General features: G+C 42.0%; 1 protein-coding gene across 14 annotated transcripts in view; it reads right to left on the reverse strand.

Moving 5' to 3' along the window:
• Positions 1-450: 450 nt before the first annotated feature.
• Positions 451-26,731, reverse strand: part of LOC101159301 (solute carrier family 12 member 7) — a 66,203-nt gene continuing 39,922 nt past the window's right edge. For 5 of the 14 annotated variants that reach the window (XM_020712608.3, XM_023949891.2, XM_004080903.5 and 2 more), the window contains exons 7-26: positions 23,204-23,445; positions 22,886-23,097; positions 20,922-21,089; positions 15,201-15,299; positions 14,881-14,938; positions 13,968-14,142; positions 13,778-13,896; positions 13,520-13,618; positions 13,194-13,313; positions 11,773-11,877; positions 11,343-11,511; positions 10,801-10,996; positions 10,549-10,718; positions 10,314-10,445; positions 9,412-9,519; positions 9,046-9,162; positions 5,336-5,511; positions 3,803-3,817; positions 3,188-3,321; positions 451-2,186 (exon numbers count right to left, since the gene is read on the reverse strand). In XM_020712608.3, coding sequence (XP_020568267.1) covers positions 2,095-2,186; positions 3,188-3,321; positions 3,803-3,817; positions 5,336-5,511; positions 9,046-9,162; positions 9,412-9,519; positions 10,314-10,445; positions 10,549-10,718; positions 10,801-10,996; positions 11,343-11,511; positions 11,773-11,877; positions 13,194-13,313; positions 13,520-13,618; positions 13,778-13,896; positions 13,968-14,142; positions 14,881-14,938; positions 15,201-15,299; positions 20,922-21,089; positions 22,886-23,097; positions 23,204-23,445 — 2,706 coding nt within the window. In that variant the 3' untranslated portion in view covers positions 451-2,094. The remainder of the gene's footprint in view (positions 2,187-3,187; positions 3,322-3,802; positions 3,818-5,335; positions 5,512-9,045; positions 9,163-9,411; positions 9,520-10,313; positions 10,446-10,548; positions 10,719-10,800; positions 10,997-11,342; positions 11,512-11,772; positions 11,878-13,193; positions 13,314-13,519; positions 13,619-13,777; positions 13,897-13,967; positions 14,143-14,880; positions 14,939-15,200; positions 15,300-20,921; positions 21,090-22,885; positions 23,098-23,203; positions 23,446-26,731) is intronic. The other 9 variants (XM_078938737.1, XM_078938741.1, XM_078938743.1 and 6 more) reach the window with 3 other exon arrangements.

The following is a 26,731-nucleotide window of genomic DNA, read 5'->3' on the forward strand; positions in this document are numbered from 1 at the left end:
ATATTTTTCATAAAAGCTGTAATATCTTCCCCTTTTTGGATATTTTTAAAGAAATACAAATGAAAAACATCTCTATTTTTCACATCTGAAATTACATTCTGACTTTTGTTGTGACCACAGTTGTGAAAATGAAAAACAAACGGCCAAAAGAGTTTCTTTCAACATTTTTAATATTTATTCGGCGAGGCACAGAAGCTGTAAGCGCGCTACCTTCTTAGCGTGGGTGACTTCCTGGAAGAGCCAGATGACAGCAGAAACACAAAGATGACACACACACACACACACACATCCCTTCCGCTGGTCCTCCGACAGCTCAGCTCCTCCCATGGTCCACGTCTTCATCACCGCTGTGTGGTTGGAGCCCCTCCTCTCCAGCTGGGTTCTCTCCAGTCACCTCAAATTCCATTTCCGATCTTATTTTTGTGTGTTTGTCAAACGGAGAAACCACACTTAAAAACAACAGACATCCATCTTTAATAACTTATTTATACAGTTTTCTTAGAGTGAAACAATCTGGGTTTTCTGGTGTTTTCTCTTTGGTTTCTAAAAAAAAAGGTCAACTAAACAATGAACTTCATGTAGCATCAGAATTCCTCCCTTCATATCACTCTGTGTGTTCTTGTGTTCTTTCAGTCTTAAACGACTAATCTTCACAAAGTAACTCCGGCATCTTCCTCTCCTGCCAAACAAACATTGAAGGTAACAGAGGATCAAAAACAAAGCAGTGAACACAACAGAGAGAACTACAGTCACACGGAGAAGAGAACACAACGTACACCGTTTTCACAAACCACGCCTCGCCTTTTCCAGCGCAGAAAAACAAAACAACAACAACAACAAAAAGGAAAAACACGGCGACTTGCTTTACAGAATACTGCTCGGCTAAAGGAGAAAAAGAAACTGTGGAGGCGGGATCTCAATCCCCGCTGGGCGAGTTCAAATGCCCTTCAAACTGTGGAACTTTTTGGTTAGATTGAAAACGAGAAACTCTGTTCAGATATTTACCTAAAATGAGCTAAATGATACGTCCACAGTTTCTTTTTGTACTAACTTTGGCACTTTTTCCTCCTATGATTGTGTAGTCTGGGACTTAAGAGTCTAACATTTTTGACCTTTAATATCATAAATCAACACGAGGCATAAAAATACTAGAATTTGCGCTGAAACTGTCAGAAAGTGGTTCGGTTAACCAAACGGACCAACGGTTAAGTGCAGGAGAGCCTTTGTGCAAAGTGAACCGTGACAACAGCAGTACGGGAACAATTCACATCCTGTTACTCTACAATTCTCTGTTACATTTGGTTAAATGCCAGCGGTTCAGAGGGGAAATCGGATTTTGTATGTGCAAACCCTCCGGCTGATACGCCTGCTGTTAAACAGCTATAAGATTCAAAACATAAAAAGGGAACATAAATGCATTTGTTCCTGAACGAGCACTCGTCCTGACGGCATCAACACACACACACACACACACACACACACACACACACACACACACACACACACAAGCTCCTTTGTGGCTTTTGTCCTTCTTTTTTTAAAAACAGTGGGAGACAACTGGGAAAGTGGGCCGTCTCAGACTGTGAGCCCGCCCCTCTGCACACACCTTACGCCTCCGTCATGAAGCCACCTCTAAATCAGCTTCATTCACAGAAAACCGCCATCCTAAGGCTCCGTTTGCAGCGCCACCCCTTAAACTCATCTCAGGTGCAGAGCCCATCGCACCACACAAGAACAGAGTCCCCGCCCACAACCCACGTCCAGGTCGGGGCTGCTCAGACAGCCACCACAGCAACACACGAGGGGGGGGAGAACGATGACGGAACAGGACAGAAGGGGTTCAAAGAAAGAAATAAATAAAGTGTCTCTATGCTCTATGTTCCCTGTGGAGGGTTCTATGGCCCGGCATAGACACCCGGATGTTTTTCCACGCCGTCCGCCAGACACGAGAGGTCCCACCTTCCCAACCATCAGCCCCTTTTCCGGCGCAGTAAAAACAAAGAATCAAACAATTTGGGCCTCTGGAATGTCCGGTGAACAGTTTCCATGGCAACATGCCTGTGTGCAGGGTGGGGCACGAGTTTCTTCTTGGTTTTAAGAGTAGATGGTGATGACCTCTCGGCCGCCCCCTCGCACCAGCAGCACGCGGTTGAGGCCTTCCAGGAGGACCTCCAGGAACTCCATGTCTGAGTCAGCAGCAGTCAAGATGCAAACCTGAGCTCCGCCTTCATCACAGACCAACACAAACATTGACGCAAACAATTCATGACAGAGTTCCTTAACCCTATTTAGACCGTCTTAGTAGAGGTAAATACATTCTGTTAAACATTTAAAGGACATGCTAGTTGTTGTGACAGTTTCTCACCAGGTGGTGGCAGCATAACAAGCAGTTAACCCTGTAACACTGGAGATGTGGGCTAAATAACACGCTCTGCTCTTTAAACTACAGTAAATCTTTGACCATTAACATGATCAACGTGTTTGAGCATTTCACTGCTGTAAAGTGTTGCCTTTCAGTGCAGAGCTGATTTTCTCTGCTTCAGAATCCACTAGAATTAGGTTAATTGTGTAAAGAGTTAAAGAGTGACAGAAGTGGGAAGAGCACCAACACTGGAGCTAAAGTTCTGGTTACAGCAGTGGTTTCCAGCCTTTTTCAGGCAATAGACCCCTTTATTATTTTCACAGACTGGTTTGGTCTTTTACATGCAGTTTCCTCTTTTATTTTGAAGGCGAAGGATGTTCTTCTGTTCCTTCATTGGCTCTTTTCTGTAAAAACAAACTTTGCAAATCTGTTGGTTTTGTCAACCTTGCTAGCTCAGGGTTTTTTATTTAACAAATGGTCCAGAAAGTATCGGAGGTATTTATAAGACGTGACATTGGTCAATGATTCAGATGTGGGAGAGAATTCAGAAGTTTATCCAAATAAAACTTCCTTCATAATCAGATTACAAATAAAACAGAAAAGAGGTAGGTCGTGATTTTTTCTCCGGGGCCCTGTGCCAACGGTCCCACGTACCGGTACCGGTCTGCTGCCCAGAGGTTGGGGACCGCTCACAGCTGGGGGTCATTTCATTGTGTGGAGGTGACTTCTTGTTTGGATTTCCATGAATGGATCCCTCTTCAAAGCCTTTTCCTTTGATTGTGGGGCAGAAAGCTTTACCAGACTGTTGGACTTGGACAAGGATACAATTTTCGTCTCCTCCCCTGTTCTTTGGGGGGCCGGGCATGTTGAGCAGGACCAGATGAGCCCCCTGGGATTTGTTGACGACCACCTCGTTGAGCTTCACCGCTGTATGCATGCGGCGGACATTCGACTGGTTCCTGGTGGGGTGAGATGGTTGGACGGAGGAGAGACGGCCGACGTGAAAACAGAGTTACGAAAATAGAACTTATAGTGTAAAAACGTGTTAGCATAAAATACAGGAGGCTCGGTTAGGGGACTGAAGCGCTCTGATGGTGGAATAAAGAGGCAACAGTTAAAGACAGAGACGTGCAAACTAGATTTCAGCAGTGTTTGTAACTCTGAAAGCAGGTCCCGCCTCTTTAAATGCTGCCTCTTCGCCATCACTTCAACAACACAAAAATGTCGAACTGCCAGAAGCCACACCATAGTCAAACGATTCGGTCAGCATGCGATTTATGCACCACGCCGGCAAACGTGTTAGTAATCAGACGAGGCTTTTCATGCGGTCTGAGGCTGGACGATGCAGCAAACACAAACACCACAGAGGAGCACAGAGAAAAGCTAGAGTCACCACAGGAGCAGTACACAGAGGGCGGGGCCAAAGAGAAGGCAACTTACAGACTCTCCCACTCTCTAGAAGGAGGAAAATGGGACAAAACAACAGAAACAGGCTTAGATGCTTCTACGTCAGCTCTGCAGCTCTTCAGCACTGCGTGCTTCCCCCCATGAGCTCAGACGCTCCGAGGCCAGGTGACCCCAGCTCATCTGGATGGTGAGGTTTCATGATGGCACTTTTGGACTTTTCAACTTAAACTACCCGAACAAAAGTAAACGGCTCATTTTTCAATGTGAAAATTCTGACTTTGTGAAACAAACAGCTGAGCTTGTGGATTTACTTCATCATAAACATTTTAATAAATCTCTCTCTATAAATGAAGCAAACGAGGCAAAGAGAAAAAGAGGAGAAAAATTTGATTTTTGAAAAATCCGATTTCATAGAAAAGAGATATCATGATGTTTAGATAAAACTTGTAAATCTAAAATAAAGTAAAAACTCCCTGAAATTTAGACTGAAAAGCTTCTAGAATTAAGCCAAGGAGAGTATGGGGACATCTTGTGGCCAAGAGCTGTCATGACACCCTCTATTTGGATTGACGGTTTCAATCTGATGTTTTTTTTGTTTCGGTACTTTATTTATCCTAAATGTTGCAACATGATTTTGTCTGACTAAATAGAAGCAAATTATAGATTAGTCACAATAAAAATGTTGTAGCTTGCCATTTAAGTAACTTCTCAACCAAATTATGTTTCCTTAAAAAAGTGTTTCTTTAAAAAAGTGATGCAGTCTGGTGATCCACAGGAAATGTGGATTCAAAAGCAGAGCTGCCGAAAACAAAGCAGGATGGGAGACCGTTTCCACCAAGAAGAAGGAAGTAAAAAAATATGAAGACTGTAAAAGAAAAATCTAAACTGAAAAAGAGTTCCGACATCCAGAAGAAGCAAGCCGCCCTTTAGAGGCAATTAATGTAAGTTTCTACTTAGTGAGGACTCACCCGTCTGCAGTACAGATGACGTTCATGTGACTAAAGAGCAGCAGAAACATCTGCAGTCATGAATAAGATGTGAAGGAAAAAGGAAATGACAAATCCTCAGAACGTCTGTATAAAGGAGATTCAATGACGATGAAATGATGTCAGTGATGCATCTCACTTTAAGAGGAGGTACATTTGGTTAAACCAATTGTAGACGTATTAAAGCTAGAATGATCAGCTGTCAGGTTAGCATCATTTAAGTGAGTCGAATTTTACGAGGAACTTTTCTTGAACAGTGAAGATTCTTTAACTTTGAATTTGAAAGAAACAGGAATGTGGGGACACAAAATGAGGATGTTAGAGTACACGTGTGCACGTGGCCCGGCCATGCACTACTGCTAAAACACTTGAAGGTGTACACACATGCAGACATACAGCATGTTCCCCTTCATCGGATCAGAACCAGCCGCCTGGCAGCACATGCGGTGAGGCATCCTGATGCTTCACCTGCGTGAAGGTCGCTCGCCATGAACATGAAACCACACCATCCCGGCGACCCACGCCACACTCCACACTGCTCGGTCACCCGCTCCACCCGAGCCGCTGCAGGCGGACTTACGGCTTCATGTTGAAAAGGTCGCGAACGGCCACGTTGGCGTTGCACTCTCGATTACGGTTTCGCTCAGTGAAGAGTTTGTCTTTGGTCCAGGTCATGTGCACGCGCTCGGGCCCGGCCTCGGCTTTGTCGTTCGCTGCGGCGTGGGAGGCCATGTTCCTGTCGTGGATGAGCTGGGCCTGATGGGAAGAGGACAGAGTCACCTGTGAGTGGTAGTGGGGGGTCTAATCAAAGAAAGGTGAAAGAAAAAAAAACACTATAAGGGGCTGTGGCTTTCACACGTGCACAGACAGCAAACACAGGGGCTGAGATGTGGATGAGGGGAAGTGGAATCTCTGCAGACACTTTAAGAAAAGTCTCTCACATGACATGCATTCAGATGACACCATCATCTAGAAACAAAAGACGACAAACTAAGAGATTTAAATCCAACTAGTCTTACATGATACCAAATCAGTTTATAAGACTCCCTCCAATGAAAATGGTGTTTTTGATCTTTTAACATGTTTTTGTGGCATTTTTTTTGATGGACTAGATGGATAGAGGAAAAAAATAAAGAAAATTAAGCTCAACGTTAAGGATTTCTTTATTCAAATCAGGAGCAGATGAAAAAGTGCAGTTGGATTAGAAAAGGGGGCGGGGTTGCTCCCCACCATCATTCCTGCTCACAACTCAGAGGTGAATTTTGAATGATCTCCTGCCGCTCTGCAGAAACTATGTCCTCCAAAACGACACAGGTTAATTGATTTCAGCTAAAATCGGCATCATCATAATTAAAAAACCACTGAGAACGCTTTTGCAATAGATCAAAAGATGTAAATTCAAATTTACATTTTGTGCAACTTTTGATTAGAAAAGAGGCTTTACTGTATAATTTGACATGAGAGTTTATTTTTAAAAAGTGCCACTTGTGTTTTGTGTCAAATGACATAAATAACTCCGTAGACTCTGAATGACTAGAACAAGCTGAGCTGCGGTCAAACGCCTGCAGGTCCAGAGATGACTCAGCCCCCCCGCCCTTATCTTTCCATCAGATCTCCTGTGCTTCTTTAAAACCAGACTTGTTAGAAGCCTTTTTAAAGAAGCATCCTGAATATGTCTCAGATCAGATTCATTGAGAGGAAAGAAACAGCACAGATGTTGGGGAAGGACTGGAGTTCATCAGGTCTAACAACAAGCAGAGGAGAGCTTCATATTCTGGCTGCAGAGCTTCAGAATAACAATGGAGGTTTTGAACTGCCTTTAACACAACACTGACCCTGGTAATGCATGACTCACAACAGGGGGCACACTATTGACCTCATCAGTCATGGTTTACTACCAGTGTGCCCACTGTTGTGGACCTGCCTGTATCTGACCATTACTGTCTGCTTACATCACTGGTTTTAAAAAACAAGAGACCTCTGTGAGAACGGTGAAGAAACGCTCCTTGACTCCTGAAGTGGTTGAAACGTTTATTACATCTGTTCGCTCCTACTCTCCACCTGTCTTCCCGGCCCCCCTGTGATCTACTTGTTGAACGTTTTAACAGTAAATTAAAATCCAGTCTCGACTCAGTTGCTCCAAAAAAATCTAAAAAGATAAGAACCAAAGCCACGCCCCCCTTGGAGAACTGAGGAAATTAAAAAATTGAAGAGACGTTGTAGATCTGCTGAAAGACTTTGGAGAAAACACAAACTTGAAATAAACTATGACTATACCAGAACCAACTAAAACTATATAATCAAACAGTAAAATAGACCAGAAATTCATACTTTGCAAACATCATCTCTGAAAATAAAAATAACCCCAGGCTCCTCTAGCTGGTTTAACCCTTGTGCTATCCTAGGCACTTTACCATTGGGAGTTGGGTCATCTAGACCCACTAGACAGTGCTCTGAACCTTTTTTCTTCAATGATTTGAGATCTTCACTGGTGTCCATGGATTACATGAAATCTTTCCACCTTTATCCACCTTTGTCATGGTAGGGAGAACACGTCAATGTAAGGGTGGGGTCATCTAAGATAGCACAAGGGTTAAATGTCTTAACGGTCTTGCGCCTTCTTATTTATCAGATCTTTTAGTAAAGTATGAACCCTCGCGAATCCTGAAAATCCTCTGGCACTGGTCTGTTAACCATTCCGTATGTAAAAACTAAAACCTATGGAGAGGTTGCGTTTCAGCACTATGGCCCCCGTTTATGGAACAGTCTGCCAGAGGACCTGAGAGCCGCAGAGAGCATTAATGCTTTTAAAAAAAGGCTAAAGATTCACCTGTTTAACCTGGCTTTTAGCTAATTATTTACTACCACTATTAATGTATTTATTTGGTTATTTATTTGTTTATTTTTATTTATCCATTTTATCTTGTTTTATGAACTTACACTAGATTTTAATGTGTTATTTTAATTTATCTTATTTCAATGTTTTATTGTTTATTGCTTTTATCAATATGTTTACTGTTTCATTGTCTTTTTTTATTTTTTATTCATTTATTTTTTCCGGTGCTTCCTCAGTTGGGACCTCTCCCTCTGGGTCGGATGCTGTTCAGCCTCTGCGGCTCTGGATGGGGACCTGCATCACCTCTTTGCTGTGGTGGAGCGGTCCGCGCCTGTGATGCTGCATTTGGCTGGTCATGAAGCTGTTCACAGAGAGGGAGGTTCCAAATATCAGCGTTTTTGTGCTCAGCCTATTTCTTATTTCTCAATTCTCATTGTCTTTCCCCATCAATTAGGGGGTGGGATATGTGTAAGAAGTGGGGGGTTGTGTAGGTGTGGGGAGGGGGGCCCTATTTTTATTTTTATATATTTTTTTATGCTTGTTTATTTTAATCTTCATGCTTGTTTTGATATTATTTATTTTGTTTTGCTTTAATGTGAAGCACTTTGTGTTATTCTTTCATATGAAAAGTGCTTTATAGATAAAGTTTGATTGAGTCATCATAACAGCAGAGGAAACATGTACTGAATTATCTTTTATGCACACTGGAAACAGACGGCGTTTGTCGGGAAAGGTGAGGTGGGGTTGGAGGTGATGACATGGCGGAGGTGGAATGTGAAGACAGTGATGTTGAACACAGAGGAACCAGAGCGACTTAAACCTTCACCCCAATGGTTTCCAGCTAATGTGACAACACTGTCCTCTCTATGGGCTAACAGCCCGGGGTGGGGATCGGGGTGTGTGCTGGACCATTGAGGTTACAGGGGGCGGGGCCAGGGTTTCAGGCTGGGCTGGAGTTCACAAAGCAGCTCTCAATTGACTAGACAGTAGGCAGCACTACTCTGGTGCCATTCTGGAAGTTGACATGCTCAGTAACGGCTGATAGCTGGTTAAATGGTGCGACTACAGCTCCACACTGAGGCGCTCTGAGGGAAACCAGCAGGTTTGAGCTGCAAGGAGATGATCCAGAGCAGCGGAGAGGCTGTGATGAAACACCATTCATCTAACGGCGTCTTTCTGCTTTGTATGGAAGATTGAACAAACACCTGAATTCCCTGCAGCTAATCCTTAATTCAGTTGTTTATTTAGGAATCTACTTTAACAAACAGCAGGAAGATAATCTGATGTCCAGATGATGGAGTTTTGGCACGTTGGCTTTTTTAGAGTTGGGTGAGTCCAAATAACTGTCTGTCATTGGTCAGAGGTCACCTGCAGGCACAGATGGAGCTTTGTGAAGACAGCCCTGCGTTGTCTAACAGTGGGGGGGCGGCTGTGGACGGTTCAGAATCAGCTACCTCGTCTTCCTGTGTGTCCTCTGCCGTGGAGGACTGGCGGCTGAGGCTGGAGCCCTCGGTGGCGTCCTGGTTCTTCCTCCGAATGGAGCTACGCGACTCGTCAGTGATACTCTGAATCTGCGTGGGGCGGCGGGGCCCCCACCGCCAGCAGGTGAACAGGGAAAGGGGCCAGTAGTCATTTAGCTTGGCTCAGCTTATTTACGTTTGTCTGCTACTTATCACTCAGAGTGTTTACGTTGTCTCAGAGAAATGCATCTGACTTTGTCTGAGTCTGCATGCACAAATGTAAGATGGCCGTCTCACTTCTGGACCCAGAAACCAGTGAAAACAGAGAACAAGTGCAGGTGGTGCTAATGTGTGCTTCACCTCTCTTTCTCTCTCAGTCCTGGAGAGATGCATCTGCTTTAGCATCTGAGACCTCTGCTCCATCACCAGCGTCTTCTCGTAGGTGAAGGCTGAGATGTCGTTGTCGTGCTGCGGAGGAAACGCACACATGAAGGAGCCAGACATCATAGAGAAGTGACCTCCAACCTTTTTCAGGCCGCCGACCGGTTTGATGTCAGACAATATTTTCACAGACCAGTCTGAACGGGACCGAGGTTTCCGTTTAATATTTTTAAGCTTTCCGTTTCAGAAAAAACAATTTTTCCATTTAAAATGCTTCTGCAAAAAATTTTGATTAAAAAAATGTCAAAAAACATCAGAAGTTTGTTTTACAGATCATAAATGAAACAAAGTTGTTGATCCGTAAAAGTTGTTTCTGATTTGTCGCTGCGTTTTATCAGGCTGAGCGTGGAAACAACTGTCTCAATAAATCCATATTTAGAGGAAAACAGCTTTATTTTTCTTTGAAGTCAAAGGCTTTTCTTCGGTTTCTTCACCGACTCTTTTCTCCCCGAAGAGACATTCCAAATATGTTTTATTGTTGGTTTTTTATTCGCTTTTTAGCTTTAGGCCACCAACTTTGCGGTCCGAGCAGCTGCTTTAAGTCATGTGACGCATCAAAATAGACTGATGTGGTGAACAGAATACCGTATTCCCTTTTTCCAAAATAAAACAGTACCAGAAAATAAACTTAATGGAAATAATCAGAGTTAGCATATGCATTTTTTTGACCCACGGATCGGTACCGTTCTGCAGTTGGGGACCACTGTCATAGAAGACACTCTAAAAAAGTAGTTACTGAAATTCCCCAGCAGAGGGCGATGATCTTTATGATGTCATAAATCTTTGGCCCTCTTCCCAGTACATTTCCATTCAGGTCTCACCATCTCCACCACTTCCACCTCAGCATTGAGTCTCAGGTGATAGAGGAACATCTGGAGATCTTTCTTCATCTGGATGCTGTTGTCGTCCATCTGTGCTACGGTGAAGATGCGCATCTTGCACTTCCTCCAAACCTGCAGGATAACAAGTTGAAATGATTGTGGAACGGGCGAGCAGATATCTGCAGGAGAGCAGAATTATTGAGCTTTGAGGATGAACACCACCCAAACCACCCACCTTGTGCTGCCGCAGCAGGAAGGGCAGCAGCATCAACATGCCCCCATCATGGACCACCCACCACACATCGATAGTGCCCTCCCCCAGCCGTTCCTGGTTTGTTGGAAAACTGTCCACGTTCTTTGCTACGAGCAGAGCCAGGTGGGCAGCGGTGGTCTCCCTTATGGTCTCTGCAGAACCCACACCCTCAATGAGAACCACACCCGTGCAGAACTACAACCTGATTGTTGTGAACGTTCTCCTGCAGGTCACCTATGAAGTTCCTCCAGGACTGCGGGTCGTTGGATTGCTTCCAGGTTCCAGGCCAGGCCATCAGGACCGTGTTGTGCTTCATGCCCCCCAAACCTGCGGACTGGATGAGGTGGGAGACGCCATCTCTGAGGTTGGAGGAAACCACCACGTGGCAGAAACCTTTGGTGCGCTCAGCAGACATGGAGGACTTGATGTTCTGCATGAAGAAGAGAAAACAGGTGTTTAGATCCAAAAACTAAACAGAGACACAAATTATGGTTAAAAACAAACATAAAGAAAATGAAGGGTGCTACAAATCTCAAATCAATCCAAACTTTAATTTATGTTCTTCACTAGTCTAACAAATAACCCACTATTTGATATAAAAACCTACAAAACCTATAAAACTGGCCTTAACAAGTGCCCCAGTAGCTCAGCTTATTGTCTATTATTAAACCCCAACATTTACCACCAGGGGGGTATATATCATGGATTTGTTTACAAAAAAAGGGCAACTTGCTGTGCAGCCTCTTGCACACCGCAGCAGTGTCCTGCCTCTGTACCTGCTCGGCCTTCTTGGCCTCCGTCTCTTTAGTGAGGTACGTTCCCTCTAAAACGTATCCCACGATGGTCAGGCCTTTCCCCGCCTTCAGCTGCGTGGTGAGGGACAGCAGCCGGGGGTGTTTGACCGCTTGATCCGAGTCCAGGTTCAGGAGCACCAGCATCTGAGGTCTGTCGATGGTGAGGAGGCAACAGAGAGTCAATGCACTGCAAGGCTTCTGCTCAGCAGTGGTGATGAAAGCAGCTTTGACGATAGTCTGTAGCTGTCATCGCTGCTCAACAAGGCCGGATCGGACAAAAACAGGTTCCTTCAAGTATCAACTAAAGAAACACGGAACTTGACAAAAGTGTTCAGAAGTTCTGCTGGCGTTTGCTTTACACGACAGTGAAGAAACTCAGCACTACATCAGCTATTAACAGGATACTCTGTACCTCCAGTTCTTTGTGTGAGGAGGAGACTCCTCCAGCCGAATGAGGGCGTAGCGAGCAGCGTTAAGTGAGAGACCCCGGATACCATCTCCCCACTCCTTCTCTGCCCTGTTGATGGAAGACAAAGACGTTTCAATTTACTTTATCCGTTGTTCTGTGCTCCTGTCTGTTTTTAAAGATCCATTCCAATCATCTTTGATCTATTGTGAAAGTGTTCCCAGTTTGGCCAAAATAAAAAATGTCGTTTTTAACACTCACCAACTGCCAGCATTTGTTGTTTGCAGACTAAATGTTTAAACTAAATTAGCCATGTTTGTGAGCTCTTCATCAATGCTCCTCCCTACTGTGTGCACGCGAGCTAAACAAGTGCACGCGATATAAGCGTGTGGTACCCCAAATTCTCCCTTCTCTTGAAATAATGCCCCAGATAACTGGAAAATGCATATAAAGAGCTCTAATTTTCATAGTTCCTGGGGGAGGACCCCCAGACACCCTCTCAGTCCACACCTCGTGCCTTTGGCGCTCAGATGGTTGCCTCCACTTTCCTCCACAGTGGCTTCCTACTCTTGAGGCCTCTGATAAACTCTGGCTAACACGTTCAGGTGTTGGTCAGACTGACATTAGCTTATTAACAGAACTGAAAGGGTGTGTAGGCTAACAAGTCCTGACAAGCAGGTATCTCTCACTGTTTCTTCACGGCTAATTTGTTTGTTAAATGTGTTGCGTGTGCCTGGTGTACCACGTCTATGTCCAACATCATACTGCTGTCCACTATCTCCAGCATCAGAACGGTTTCTCACCCCTTTCTCAACCAAGTCAGTGGCCTAGTGGTCACGTGTCTGCCCTTAGACTGGAAGGTTGTGGGATTGAGTGGTAAAAACATCAAATGGTTCCTGAGCACCACACAGGAACCATTCAGTGAATTAACTTTGTCAGTCATGACACCCAGGTGTGTGAATTATGAGCTTCCCTACACACTTCATGGGTTTTTTAGACTGGATGTTGCTCCATCAACTTTGTCTCAATCTGTCCTACAGTGAGATTTCACGATTGCTTTACAAATAATCCCTGATCCAATCTGGGTGGGGCCCATATCTTTCCTAGTAAAATACAGAGCAAGAAATCCTGTCACTTTATAAAAAATCCTTGATTCTTTAAAAAACAGAGTGAGGCCACAAGAAAGAAACCTGCTAAGAACGAAGTAGGAGGGGCAGGACACTGTTTTAAATTGGGGGTGGAGCCTGCTTGATTGTTAGAGACGGACACAATCACACTGGAGCTTCTGGAGATAGTCACAGCTCAGGCAACTTTCTCAGTGAAACACATCCCTCTGTTTTCAAAGAGCCAGGATTTACATCAGTAACCAACATTTTTATGAGTTTGTTCTTAAAGCAGAGACTTCCAGAACCCAAAGGTCGTCATACCCTCTGTACTCTATGTATTTGTAGATGCAACCAGCGATCACCATAGCGATGATGGCATAATACCAGGAAGAGATGAACATTAGCGCAAGACACAAGCTCATTCCCAAGAAAGACAGAGTCCTGCAGAGAAGAGAGAAGAAAGATACGTAAAAATCTCAGGGAACTTCAAACCCATTTATGAAAATATTCAATAGATCAAATCAGGACTTTTTAAAGTGTTGCAATATATCTAGACATTTTTGATTATGTGGAATGACATCTTCTGATGATTTGTAAGGCTCAGACATAATACATTTATTAAAAAGTGTGCACATCGTCACACCCACCAGTGGTAGTACTTAAAACGGGGCCTCCAGTTTGGCGTTCTTAGCAGAGTTTGGACCGCACAGGCCAAGTTGACGAAGAGGTAGCACATGAGAAAAAACCTGTGGGAAGAGACAAGCCAAAGCGTACAAGTCACTCATCTTCTAAATCTGCACTTTATGACTTACTGTGGGAGGTTTAAGCCACAGAAACCTTCAGGGATCACAGCATTGCGCTGATAATCTGCTTTTATAGAAAGATGAGTGCAAACAAACACTGACATGGACAGGATGGGAGCGACTGAGTCCAGCGAGGCGATGAGGATGCCGATCTCACAAATGGCGGCGGTCAGCAACAGAGCCCAGGTGGGTTCTCCGTTAGCTTTCCCGTGACCAAACACCTTAGGGACACGCTCAGAGTTAGTGGGAGCACCAAAGTGACTTTCACATCCGTTTGTATTCGTTTACCCACCTGTAAGAAAGGCACAATGCCATCTCGGGCAATAGCCTGAAGCAGGCGGGGGGCACCTGTCAGACTCTGCAGACCCGCCCCGCAGCAGGAGAAAAAGGAGCCGATCACAATAACCCAGGGGGAGGGCCAGGAGAGCGTGCCTATGACCAGGTTCCCCTTCACAGAGTCACCAAACCTGCAGTGTACAAGCAAGCATTTGACAGATGGTTATTGCCATGAAAATGATTTTCTACAAGTTGTAAAAATCTTTTTTTCTCCTCAATAAAAGAATCACCTTCATATTTTACTAAATATGCACAGCAGATAAACTAACATGTCTTAAATGTCTTCATGTACTTTCAGCATCCCATTGCTCTGAATAAATGACATCCAAACTACCATTAGAATGTCAGGATTACTCTGCTTGATCCTCTTATATCTTAACAGTAACTGGAAGATCTATAGAAGTTTGGATGAGGAAATAAATTTTGAATCCATTAAGCTGCAGATGTTGGGAAATCAAAGACTTGTGCTTTAAAAAGTCCTAATTAATGGAGTTTTTGTGTTTCCGTATGAACCTCACAGCTCTTCTAATCAGGATAAAAAGATGGAAGGTTTAAAAATCCCAGATATGTTTTATACACATTAAAAGGTTTAAACCCACACTGGTGAAGGACAGAGAAGTAAAGCATATTAGCTACAGTAAGTTTGGGTTAAAGAAACGTGCACACATCTGGAGCTGCAGTCGGCACCTGCTGCATCTGGAAAACCTTCTTAATCAGCATGAGTGACTTCACGAAGCTCAACGTCAATCATCTTCATGACAAGCTTCACCACTGTGAGAACCTAGGCTGTAGTTTCTTAAAGTGATTCACTAAAAGTCAGTTCCTTTGCACCAAAGCTGTTTAAGTGTTTGACAGAATTTGGACCTCACTTGTCTCGAAGCAGCACTCCCTCAATGCAGGCACCAAACAGGATCACACAGGATACGTCTGAAGATCTGCTCAGGACAATAATCCACAGGCGAAGCTTTAGACAGACTACAGGAATGACACATATGCTAACTGCTGGACTTTATTTGTCTTTTCCCATGGCTTAATTCCTATTCTAAGAGCCTCCACGTTAAGAATTCCTGCCTGTTCCTGCAGCTGAAGGGCTTCTAGAAGGCAAATGCATATCAGCAGAAAAACAGATAGCTCCAATATTTAAATAAAGCTTGGACAGTTTTTGCATTCATTCATAACAAAAGGACACAAATGATGGAGGTGGTGGTGATAGCCAGGATGGTACCGATGGGGATGGACCTCTGTGCATCCCTCAAGTCACCTGAGCGGTTAGAACCGGCCATGATTCCTGAAAGCAGCCAGAAAAACAAAAAATTCAGAGCAGTGATGTGTGTGACAGAACAGTGATGTGTGTAACAAAACACTGATTTGGGTGACAAAACAGTTATGTGTGTCACAAAACTGTGAAGTTTGTAACAAAAGAGAGATGTGTTTGACAAAACAGTGATGTGTGTAACAAAACAGTGATGTGTGTTACAAAACAGTGATGTGTGTAACAAAACAGTGACTTGTGTAACAAAACAGTGACGTGTGAAACAAAATATTGACGTGTGTAACAAAACAGTGACATCAGTTACAAAACAGTGACGTGTGTAACAAAACAGTGATGTGTGTAACAAAACAGTGATGTGTGTAGGAAAACTGTAAAGTGTGTAACAAAAGAGAGATGGTGTAACAAAACAGTAATGTGTGTAATAAAACATTGATGTGTGTAACAAAAGAGTGATGTGTGTGACAAAACAGTGCTTTGTGTAAAAAAAAAGGTGATGTGTGTGACAAAACAGTGATGTGTGTGACAAAACGGTGATGTGTGTGACAAAACAGTGACGTGTGTGACAAAACGGTGACGTGTGTAAAAAAACTGTGACGTATGTGACAAAACAGTGATGTGTGTAACAAAACTGTGAAGTTTGTGACAAAACAGAGACATGTGTAATAAAACATTGATGTGTGTAACAAAAGAGTGATGTGTGTGACAAAACAGTGACGTGTGTAACAAAACTGTGAAGTTTGTGACAAAACAGAGACATGTGTAATAAAACATTGATGTGTGTAACAAAAGAGTGATGTGTGTGACAAAACAGTGACGTGTGTAACAAAACAGTGATGTGTGTAACAAAACAGTGATGTGTGTAACAAAACAGTGATGTGTGTGACCAAACAGTGGTGTGTGTAACAAAACAATGATGTGTGTGACAAAACAGTGATGTGTGTAACAAAACAGTGACGTGTGTAACAAAACAGTGATGTGTGTGACAAAACAGTGACGTGTGTGACAAAACAGTGATGTGTGTGACAAAACAGTGCTTTGTGTAAAAAAAAAGGTGACTTGTGTGACAAAACAGTGATGTGTGTGACAAAACGGTGATGTGTGTGACCAAACGGAGGTGTGTGTAACAAAACAATGATGTGTGTGACAAAACAGTGATGTGTGTAACAAAACAGTGACGTGTGTAACAAAACAGTGATGTGTGTAACAAAACAGTGACGTGTGTAACAAAACAGTGATGTGTGTGACAAAACAGTGCTTTGTGTAAAAAAAAAAGGTGATGTGTGTGACAAAACAGTGATGTGTGTGACAAAACGGTGATGTGTGTGACAAAACGGTGATGTGTGTGACAAAACAGTGACGTGTGTAAATAAACTGTGACGTATGTGACAAAACAGTGACGTGTGTAACAAAACAGTGACGTGTGTGACAAAACAGTGATTTGTTTAACAAAACAGTGACGAGTGTGACAAAACAGTGACGTGTGTGACAAAACAGTGCTGTGTGAAACAAAACTGTAAAGTGTGTAACAAAAGAGAGAAGTGTGTAACAAAACAGTGATGTGTGTAATAAAACATTGATGTGTGTAACAAAACAGTGATGTGTGTGACAAAACGGTGATGTGTGTAACAAAACAATGATGTATGTGACAAAACAGTGATGTCTGTAAAAAAACAGTGATGTGTGTAACAAAACAGTGATGTGTGTAACAAAACAGTGATGTGTGTGACCAAACAGTGGTGTGTGTAACAAAACAATGATGTGTGTGACAAAACAGTGATGTGTGTAACAAAACAGTGACGTGTGTAACAAAACAGTGATGTGTGTGACAAAACAGTGACGTGTGTGACAAAACAGTGATGTGTGTGACAAAACAGTGCTTTGTGTAAAAAAAAAGGTGACTTGTGTGACAAAACAGTGATGTGTGTGACAAAACGGTGATGTGTGTGACCAAACGGAGGTGTGTGTAACAAAACAATGATGTGTGTGACAAAACAGTGATGTGTGTAACAAAACAGTGACGTGTGTAACAAAACAGTGATGTGTGTAACAAAACAGTGACGTGTGTAACAAAACAGTGATGTGTGTGACAAAACAGTGCTTTGTGTAAAAAAAAAAGGTGATGTGTGTGACAAAACGGTGATGTGTGTGACAAAACGGTGATGTGTGTGACAAAACAGTGACGTGTGTAAATAAACTGTGACGTATGTGACAAAACAGTGACGTGTGTAACAAAACTGTTAAGTGTGTGACAAAACAGAGACATGTGTGACCAAACAGTGACGTGTGTAACAAAAGAGTGATGTGTGTGACAAACCAGTGACGTGTGTAACAAAACAGTGATGTGTGTAACAAAACAGTGATGTGTGTAACAAAACAGTGATGTGTGTGACCAAACAGTGGTGTGTGTAACAAAACAATGATGTGTGTGACAAAACAGTGATGTGTGTAACAAAAAAGTGACGTGTGTAACAAAACAGTGACATGTGTGACCAAACAGTGACGTGTGTAACAAAACAGTGACGTGTGTGACAAAACAGTGATTTGTTTAACAAAACAGTGACGAGTGTGACAAAACAGTGACGTGTGTGACAAAACAGTGCTGTGTGAAACAAAACTGTAAAGTGTGTAACAAAAGAGAGAAGTGTGTAACAAAACAGTGATGTGTGTAATAAAACATTGATGTGTGTAACAAAACAGTGATGTGTGTGACAAAACGGTGATGTGTGTAACAAAACAATGATGTATGTGACAAAACAGTGATGTCTGTAACAAAACAGTGATGTGTGTAACAAAACAGTGACTTGTGTAACAAAACAGTGACGTGTGAAAAAAAATATTGACGTGTGTAACAAAACAGTGACATCAGTTACAAAACAGTGACGTGTGTAACAAAACAGTGACGTGTGTGACCAGACAGTGACGTGTGTAACAAAACAGTGACGTGTGTAACAAAACAGTGACATGTGTGACCAAACAGTGACGTGTGTAACAAAACAGTGACGTATGTGACAAAACAGTGATGTATGTAACAAAACAGTGATTTGTGTAACAAAACAGTGATGAGTGTGACAAAACAGTGACGTGTGTGACAAAACAGTGCTGTGTGAAACAAAACTGTAAAGTGTGTAACAAAAGAGAGAAGTGTGTAAAGAAACAGGAATGTGTGTAATAAAACATTGATGTGTGTAACAAAAAAGTGATGTGTGTGAAAAAAACAGTGCTTTGCGTAAAAAAAAAGGTGATGTGTGTGAAAAAACAGTGATGTGTGTGACAAAACGGTGATGTGTGTGACAAAACAGTGCTTTGTGTAACAAAACTGTGAAGTGTGTAAAAAAAAAGTGCTCTGTGTAACGAAACAGTGACATGTGTAACAAAACAGTGATGTGTGTGACCAAACAGTGATGTGTGTAACAAAACAATGTGTGTGACAAAACAGTGATGTGTGTAACAAAACAGTGATGTGTGTAACAAAACAGTGACGTGTGAAACAAAATATTGACGTTTGTAACAAAACAGTGACATGTGTAACAAAACAGTGACATGTGTAACAAAACAGTGACGTGTGTGACCAGACAGTGACATGTGTGACAAAACAGTGACGTGTGTAACCAAACAGTGACGCGTGTGACAAAACAGTGACGTGTGTGACAAAACAGTGACGTGTGTAACAAAAAAGTGACGTTTGAAACAAAACAGTGACGTGTGTGACCAAACAGTGACGTGTGTGACCAAACAGTGACGTGTGTGACCAAACAGTGACGTGTGTGACCAAACAGTGACGTGTGTGACCAGACAGTGACGTGTGTAACAAAACAGTGACGTGTGTGACCAGACAGTGACGTGTGTAACAAAACAGTGACGTGTGTAACAAAACAGTGACATGTGTGACCAAACAGTGACGTGTGTAACAAAACAGTGACGTATGTGACAAAACAGTGATGTATGTAACAAAACAGTGATTTGTGTAACAAAACAGTGATGAGTGTGACAAAACAGTGACGTGTGTGACAAAACAGTGCTGTGTGAAACAAAACTGTAAAGTGTGTAACAAAAGAGAGAAGTGTGTAAAGAAACAGGAATGTGTGTAATAAAACATTGATGTGTGTAACAAAAAAGTGATGTGTGTGAAAAAAACAGTGCTTTGCATAAAAAAAAAGGTGATGTGTGTGAAAAAACAGTGATGTGTGTGACAAAACGGTGATGTGTGTGACAAAACAGTGCTTTGTGTAACAAAACTGTGAAGTGTGTAAAAAAAAAGTGCTTTGTGTAACGAAACAGTGACATGTGTAACAAAACAGTGATGTGTGTGACCAAACAGTGATGTGTGTAACAAAACAATGATGTGTGTGACAAAACAGCGATGTGTGTAACAAAACAGTGATGTGTGTAACAAAACAGTGACTTGTGTAACAAAACAGTGACGTGTGAAACAAAATATTGACGTTTGTAACAAAACAGTGACATCTGTAACAAAACAGTGACATGTGTAACAAAACAGTGACGTGTGTGACCAGACAGTGACCTGTGTAACAATACAGTGACATGTGTAACAAAACAGTGACGTGTGTAACAAAACAGTGACGTGTGTGACAAAACAGTGACGTGTGTAACCAAACAGTGACGCGTGTGACAAAACAGTGACGTGTGTGACAAAACAGTGACGTGTGTAACAAAAAAGTGACGTTTGAAACAAAACAGTGACGTGTGTGACCAAACAGTGAGGTGTGTGACCAAACAGTGACGTGTGTGACCAAACAGTGACGTGTGTGACCAAACAGTGACGTGTGTGACCAAACAGTGACGTGTGTGACAAAACAGTGACGTGTGTGACAAAACAGTGACGTGTGTGACCAAACAGTGACTTATGTAACAAAACAGTGACGTGTGAAACAAAACAGCGACGTGTGTAACAAAACAGTGACGTTTGAAACAAAACAGTGACGTTTGTAACAAACAGTGACGTTTGAAACAAAACAGTGACGTGTGTAACAAAACAGTGACGTTTGAAACAAAACAGTGACGTGTGTGACCAAACAGTGACGTGTGTGACAAAACAGTGACGTGTGTGACCAAACAGTGACGTATGTAACAAAACAGTGACGTGTGAAACAAAACAGCGACGTGTGTAACAAAACAGTGACGTATGTAACAAAACAGTGACGTGTGTAACAAAAAAGTGACGTTTGAAACAAAACAGTGACGTGTGTGACCAAACAGTGACGTGTGTGACCAAACAGTGACGTGTGTGACCAAACAGTGATGTGTGTGACCAAACAGTGACGTGTGTGACAAAACAGTGACGTGTGTGACCAAACAGTGACTTATGTAACAAAACAGTGACGTGTGAAACAAAACAGCGACGTGTGTAACAAAACAGTGACGTTTGAAACAAAACAGTGACGTGTGTAACAAACAGTGACGTTTGAAACAAAACAGTGACGTGTGTAACAAAACAGTGACGTTTGAAACAAAACAGTGACGTGTGTGACCAAACAGTGACGTGTGTGACCAAACAGTGACGTGTGACAAAACAGTGACGTGTGTAACAAAACAGTGACATGTGTGATGTGGCTGTGCTGTTTGTCATTCAGCATTAAGGTGTTTTATGAAGCAGTCTTGTGTGCGCTGCAGTCTTACCAGTGACAGAGGGGAAGTAGATCCCGACAAGCAGTGTGAAGAAACTGGTGATGTCGTTGACAACGTAAGGCATGTAGATGTCCTGGCTGGGGTCACTTCCCCCAAAAGATGGGACCCTCCTGTTTTCTACCAGCATGCCTTGCGGGCCGTACTCGGACCACATGTTTTCTGAAAGAGGAGCAGCAGTTACGTATAAATCCCCCAGCCAAAACAAAAGTGCAGCAATAAAAAGCTGACTGGAAATGAGTACCGGTAGGTGTTTCTGCATTTCTATGAGCGACATTAGACTCTGATGATAACACTACAAATTCAAGTCAAAAATAAAAACTCTAAAATAGGAGAAAACTCCAACACATACATTCCTAAAACTGAGTTTTTCTCAATATGTGACAGAAAGAAAAAACTTGTAATTTTAGGAATCCTTGTGTTATTTTTTAATCCTCTCACAAAATAAATCAGCAAGGAATTTTTTTGGGAGCTTTTCATTTGACTAAACCAGTGGAAGTGAAAAAAACATGGTTTGAAAACATTTCTAGAAAACTAGAAGCCCCAGAAAAAGCTGAGTAAGGAGGAAAAGTAAAAGAGATTCCATCATTTTTCCCATTATCCCATCACATAATGAAAAAACGAAGAGAATGCACGCCAGCAGACAGCTGGCAGTGAGACAGCTGTTACACAACAGAAGCGGCACTCACAGACAGTCTGTGCTGCAACAGATAAGAGTTACTGATCCCTGACTGATGTGCTGCTCATCCCCACAAGTCTTTCTACACGAGTTTTAGATCATTTCATCTCAAAACAAACATCATGTTTTCATTACAAGTATTTACCGTTTTGCCAACATCCATTTGTGGATACTGTTTATCTAATTATCAGTAATCTAAAAACAATATTTGTCATTATTGGAAACCTTCAAACATTTAGTTTTACTACGGCATTAGTCTTGTTTTGCTCTAAAATGTCTGCAGAATAAAATCATTTAAACTAAAACAAGTTATAAAACTTGGAAGTGGCATGTCAAATTATAATATTTAAAAGATTTAACCCATTTTTATATTAATGGCAGATATTTTTAAAAGTGCTAAATGTATCCTGATCAGACTTGATATTTTTAAAAATATAATTAATTAGGAAGCTACATTTGAGTTATTTACAATAACAGCTAAAGGTTTAACTATTCAAATGAGTTACATTCTTTGTTTCCCTTTAGTTTAGAAGACTGATCAAAAATGAAACAAAAGTAGGTTTTTGTAAAAAGACATTTAAAATTCACCACTAGAGGGAGTGCCAAGTTTTGTTTTTCATCTTGAAAGATGAGCACCAGTCTTCTTTTTGTCATTTAGTCATCATGTATGTAGTTTATGGCTGTGTCGGAATTCCCATTCTACTACATAACTACTGAAAAACTATAGAGTGCAGGACTATGTAGTGCCCTGAATTTGAAAAGCAATTCGGACACCATGCCTACTCCTTTTTGTTTTTATTTAAACAGCAAATATGAAATTTATTTCACGAAGTGAAAATCTCATTCATGAGGGTTTTGTGACGACCATTTATGGATCCACTGTGCTCTGAAGATGAAAAGATTGATATTTTGTTTTAAAAATACTTTAAATACGTTTTCTTTGACAAAATTGTGTCTATATTCGCCAATCTAGTGAACATTGATGCATACTGATTTTTGCGACTTCTGGGAGATTTCTGGGACTGTCTTGGGCACTCGATTTTGGAATTGTAGATTCGGACAGCACTACAAAATGGCGAACACACTATGTAGTGAGTAGTGAAGGAATTCGGACACAACTTATGTTTGTTAGGCTGTTTGGAGTCTGTGAGTTTAAACTGTAACTGTCATAATTACTGTAGGAAAGTAATGACATCTTGATGTTAGTTTTAAAAAAAAACCAACAACAATATGACTGTTTTAAGCTGTTTTGAAGCGGCGTCTTTAATGGGAGGCTCACCTGAGATGACGCCGCTGGTCAGTCCGGGGATGCCCTGCATCAGCGTCACGTTGTTGTTGCTAAAATACTCATTGCAGGTGGCGTTGAGCTCAGGACTGTCACAGAACAGCTTCCACAGCGCCGTGGTGACCGTCAGGTTGTCTATGATGTCCGTCTTTAGACACTTGTCAAAATCATTGTTCTTCAGAGTGCGATTGCCCAGCATGCAAACGCTGTGCAGAAATAAAGGAAAAGAAGTCACAAAAATGCTTTCCCTCCCCTCCATTATCAGTTGATCTCAGCATAAAAGATTGCTTAAAAAGAAAAAAAAAGCCTCACGGAAAATCTGGCGGCTCAAAGATTGTTTTGATGACTCCGGCGTAGATGGCAATGATGGACAGAATGACACAAGCCAGAAAGACCAGGGCCAACTTGTTGACATATTTGACCCCAACAAAGACGACCACCGCCATCAGAGTGAGACAGCAGGTGCCGTAGACGCGCATGTTGTTCAGCAGAGCGCCTGCCTCGTCCTCCTTCTTCTCTGCCTTGAAGATGGCTGCTGCAGGCACAATGTAGGTCTAAAAGAGCAAAAAAAGAAAAAAACATTTGAACATCCAACAGGACCAAACAACAATTATTTTTAATTGTACCATGTACAGGTAAATACTTAATTCTGATTGGCAGCAGGGTGTCCATTAAAAAAGTCATATTGCAGCCTTAAAAAAGCTGTTCTGGTGATATAGCCTGAATGTTTTACATTATTGCACTGGACTAAACACCATTTGGTTACAGAAAGGACCAAAACCCGGAACACGGACTCATAAATAACTATATTATTGATTAATGAAAGAAATTGTTTCTTTGTTGATACACATTTAATGATGGATTTTTCTTGCAGTAATAGCAAACTAGGAAACTGCTTGTGGATTTTTTTTTCTTTGAAGCAAACTTCTACTTCATCATCTGGACAAAAAAAGAGAAAAGAGGTGATATTTCCCTCTGAAATGTCGCTTTGAGTCACTTCACATGATTTAGCATATAGTGGTGGACAAAATTGTTGGTACCCCTCAGTTAAAGAAAGAAAGTCCACGATCCTCACTGAAATGATTGAAACGTTCAAAAGTAACAATAAATTAAAATGTATTAAAAATTAAATAATCAAAATCAGCTATTACTTTTGAGTTGTTGATTAACAGAATTATTTAAAAAAAAAACTAATGAAATAGGGCTGGACAAAAATGATGGTACCCATAAATTAATATTTTGTTGCACAACCTTTTAAGGCAATCACTGCAATGAAAGGGTTTCTGTTTTTGTCAGTGAGCCTTCTGCACCTGTCCACAGGTATGTTGGCCCACTCCTCATGAGCAAACTGCTCCAGTTGTCTCAGGTTTGACGTGTGTCTTCTCCAAATGGCATGTTTCAGCTCCTTCCACTGATGTTCAATGGGATTCAGATCTGGGCTCATAGAAGGCCACTTCAGAATAGTCCAACGCTTTTCTCTCAGCCATTCTTGGGTTTTTTTGGCTGTGTGTTTTGGACCGTTGTCCTGTTGGAAGACCCATGACCTGTGACTGAGACCAAGCTTACTGACACTAGGCAGCACATTTCTATCCAGAATGCCTTGATAATCTGGAGATTTCATTTGACCTTGTACAACTTCAAGACACCCTGTGCAGATGCAGCAAAGCAGCCCCAAAACAGAACCGAGCCTCCTCCATGTTTCACAGTAGGGACGGTGTTCTTTTGGTTGTATGCTTTGTTTTGAGTCTACGACCATAGAGCTGATGTGCCTTACCAAAAAGCTCCAGTTTTGTCTCATCTGTCCAAAGGACATTTTCCCAGAAGCTTTGTGTCTTGTCAACATGCATTTTTGCAAATTCCAGTCTGGGTTTTTTATGATTTCCTTTCAACAGTGGTGTCCTCCTTGGTCGTCTCTCATGAGGTCCACTCTGGCTCAAACAACGACGATCAGACACTGATGTACCTTGATCTATATGTTCACCTTTAATGTATTTGGAGGTTGTTCTGGGCTCTTTGGATACAGTTCCAACTATTCGTCTCCTCAAATTGTCATCAATTTTCCTCTTCCAGCCACGTCCAGAGAGGTTGGCTGCTGTCCTGTGGTTCTTAAACTTCTGAATAATATGTGCCACTGTCATCACAGGAACTTCAAGCTTCTTAGAGATGGTTTTATAGCCTTTACTTTTACGATGTTTGTCTATAATTTTGTTTCTAATGTCCTGGGACAATTCTCTCCTTTGCTTTCTGTTGTCCATGTTCAGTGTGGTACACACCTTCTCACCAAACAGCAACGTGACTATTTGTCTCCATTTAAATAGGCAGACTGACTGGTAATGGGTTTGAAAACAGCTGTGATGTCAATTAAAGGACATACCTGAGTTCATCTTGACCCCCTGGGCAATTAGTCTTCTATGGAGTCTTCTATGGAGGTACCATCATTTTTGTCCACCCCTATTTCATTAGTTTCTTTTTTTAAATAATTCTGTTAATCAACAACTCAAAACTAATGGCTGATTTTGATTATTTAATTTTCAAGAAATTTTAATTTATTGTTACTTTTGAACGTTTCAAGTCATTTCAGTGAGCATTGTGGACTTTCTTTCTGTAACTGAGGGGTACCAACAATTTTGTCCACCACTGTATACAACTTTCCTCCGCGGTTAGTCCTCACACACTAGCTGCATTACAGCCACCTACAGGTTCTGTAGCCGTTACCATGACAACGCGTCACACCGCATAATAAATAATAAATAATAATCTCCTTCTTGTGTCTATTAATTACTGTAAATGGACACCTGGAAGGAAATTGACTTCTTGGTTCTTCTGTCATCAGACACGTTGTGTTTTTCACATACCAGACATGTTTTAACGAACGTCTTCCGTCTTCGTCAGAGTCATCATCAGATGATAGTGTGTGACGTATATAAAAACAGTTGATTGTGACTCCGCCCCTTTTGTCCATTTTCTTCTGGAGGATGTTGCTCCAGGTATGAGAGAGCAGGACGGCCTCCTCATCCCGGCTCATGGAAGTGTGGGCTCGCTTTCGTATCATATACGTCACACACTACCATCTGATGACGACTCTGGCGAAGACAGAAAACGTCTATAGAAACATGTCAGGTATGTGAAACACAACCCGTTTATATGATCCGTCCATGAACCAACCCAAGCTGCAGAAAAACCTTTTGAATTGACAAAAACTGATGAAACTTTCAAATCTGTTCATAAAATGAGGGGAAATTAATTTGCAAAAAGAATGCAATAAAAGTTAATATCTTGTTTGTAGAAACATCATTTATATTTATTGTGATTTTTTTATTGCTATGAAACATTCACACTTAACTGTGCATCAGTAAATGAGTAAACCTATATACAAATTAGAGGTAAAATCTTAAGCCCGAGCCCGAGTCAGAATTTCGGGTCAGGTCGGGCACTAAATGACAATCATTACGTTCGGGTCGGGTCGGGCTGGGCTTCTCCCTCGCTGACTTATATATATATTGTAATGGCTGCAAACAATCTCCTTAGGCGGGCGGTTGTCAAACAGCCCTTTATTAATCCTGTATGTCAGAACGGTTACCCCACCGTTGATTGACATACACTGTGGTCCAGCAACTGGCAGAAAGAGGGGGGCGCCGGCCACCCGCAGCTCTGCGCACGTGTCGTGAATGTAATCTTCCCTCCACAAGTCAGCATCTATTTTGTTTAGGTATCCCCGATATGGAGCAGCAAGAGGTCAAGGATAAACTTAAGACAGGGGAATTGAAAAGGCAAACACACACCGCCGTGGCTGATGTAGTTCTCCACGTAATGAAGCGAGTGCGCATCAAGATCTCTCTT

The sequence above is a fragment of the Oryzias latipes genome, chromosome 20 (genome assembly GCF_053564925.1).
Source record: "Oryzias latipes strain Hd-rR chromosome 20, Olatipes_Hd-rR_3.1".
Classification (NCBI taxonomy): domain Eukaryota; kingdom Metazoa; phylum Chordata; class Actinopteri; order Beloniformes; family Adrianichthyidae; genus Oryzias; species Oryzias latipes.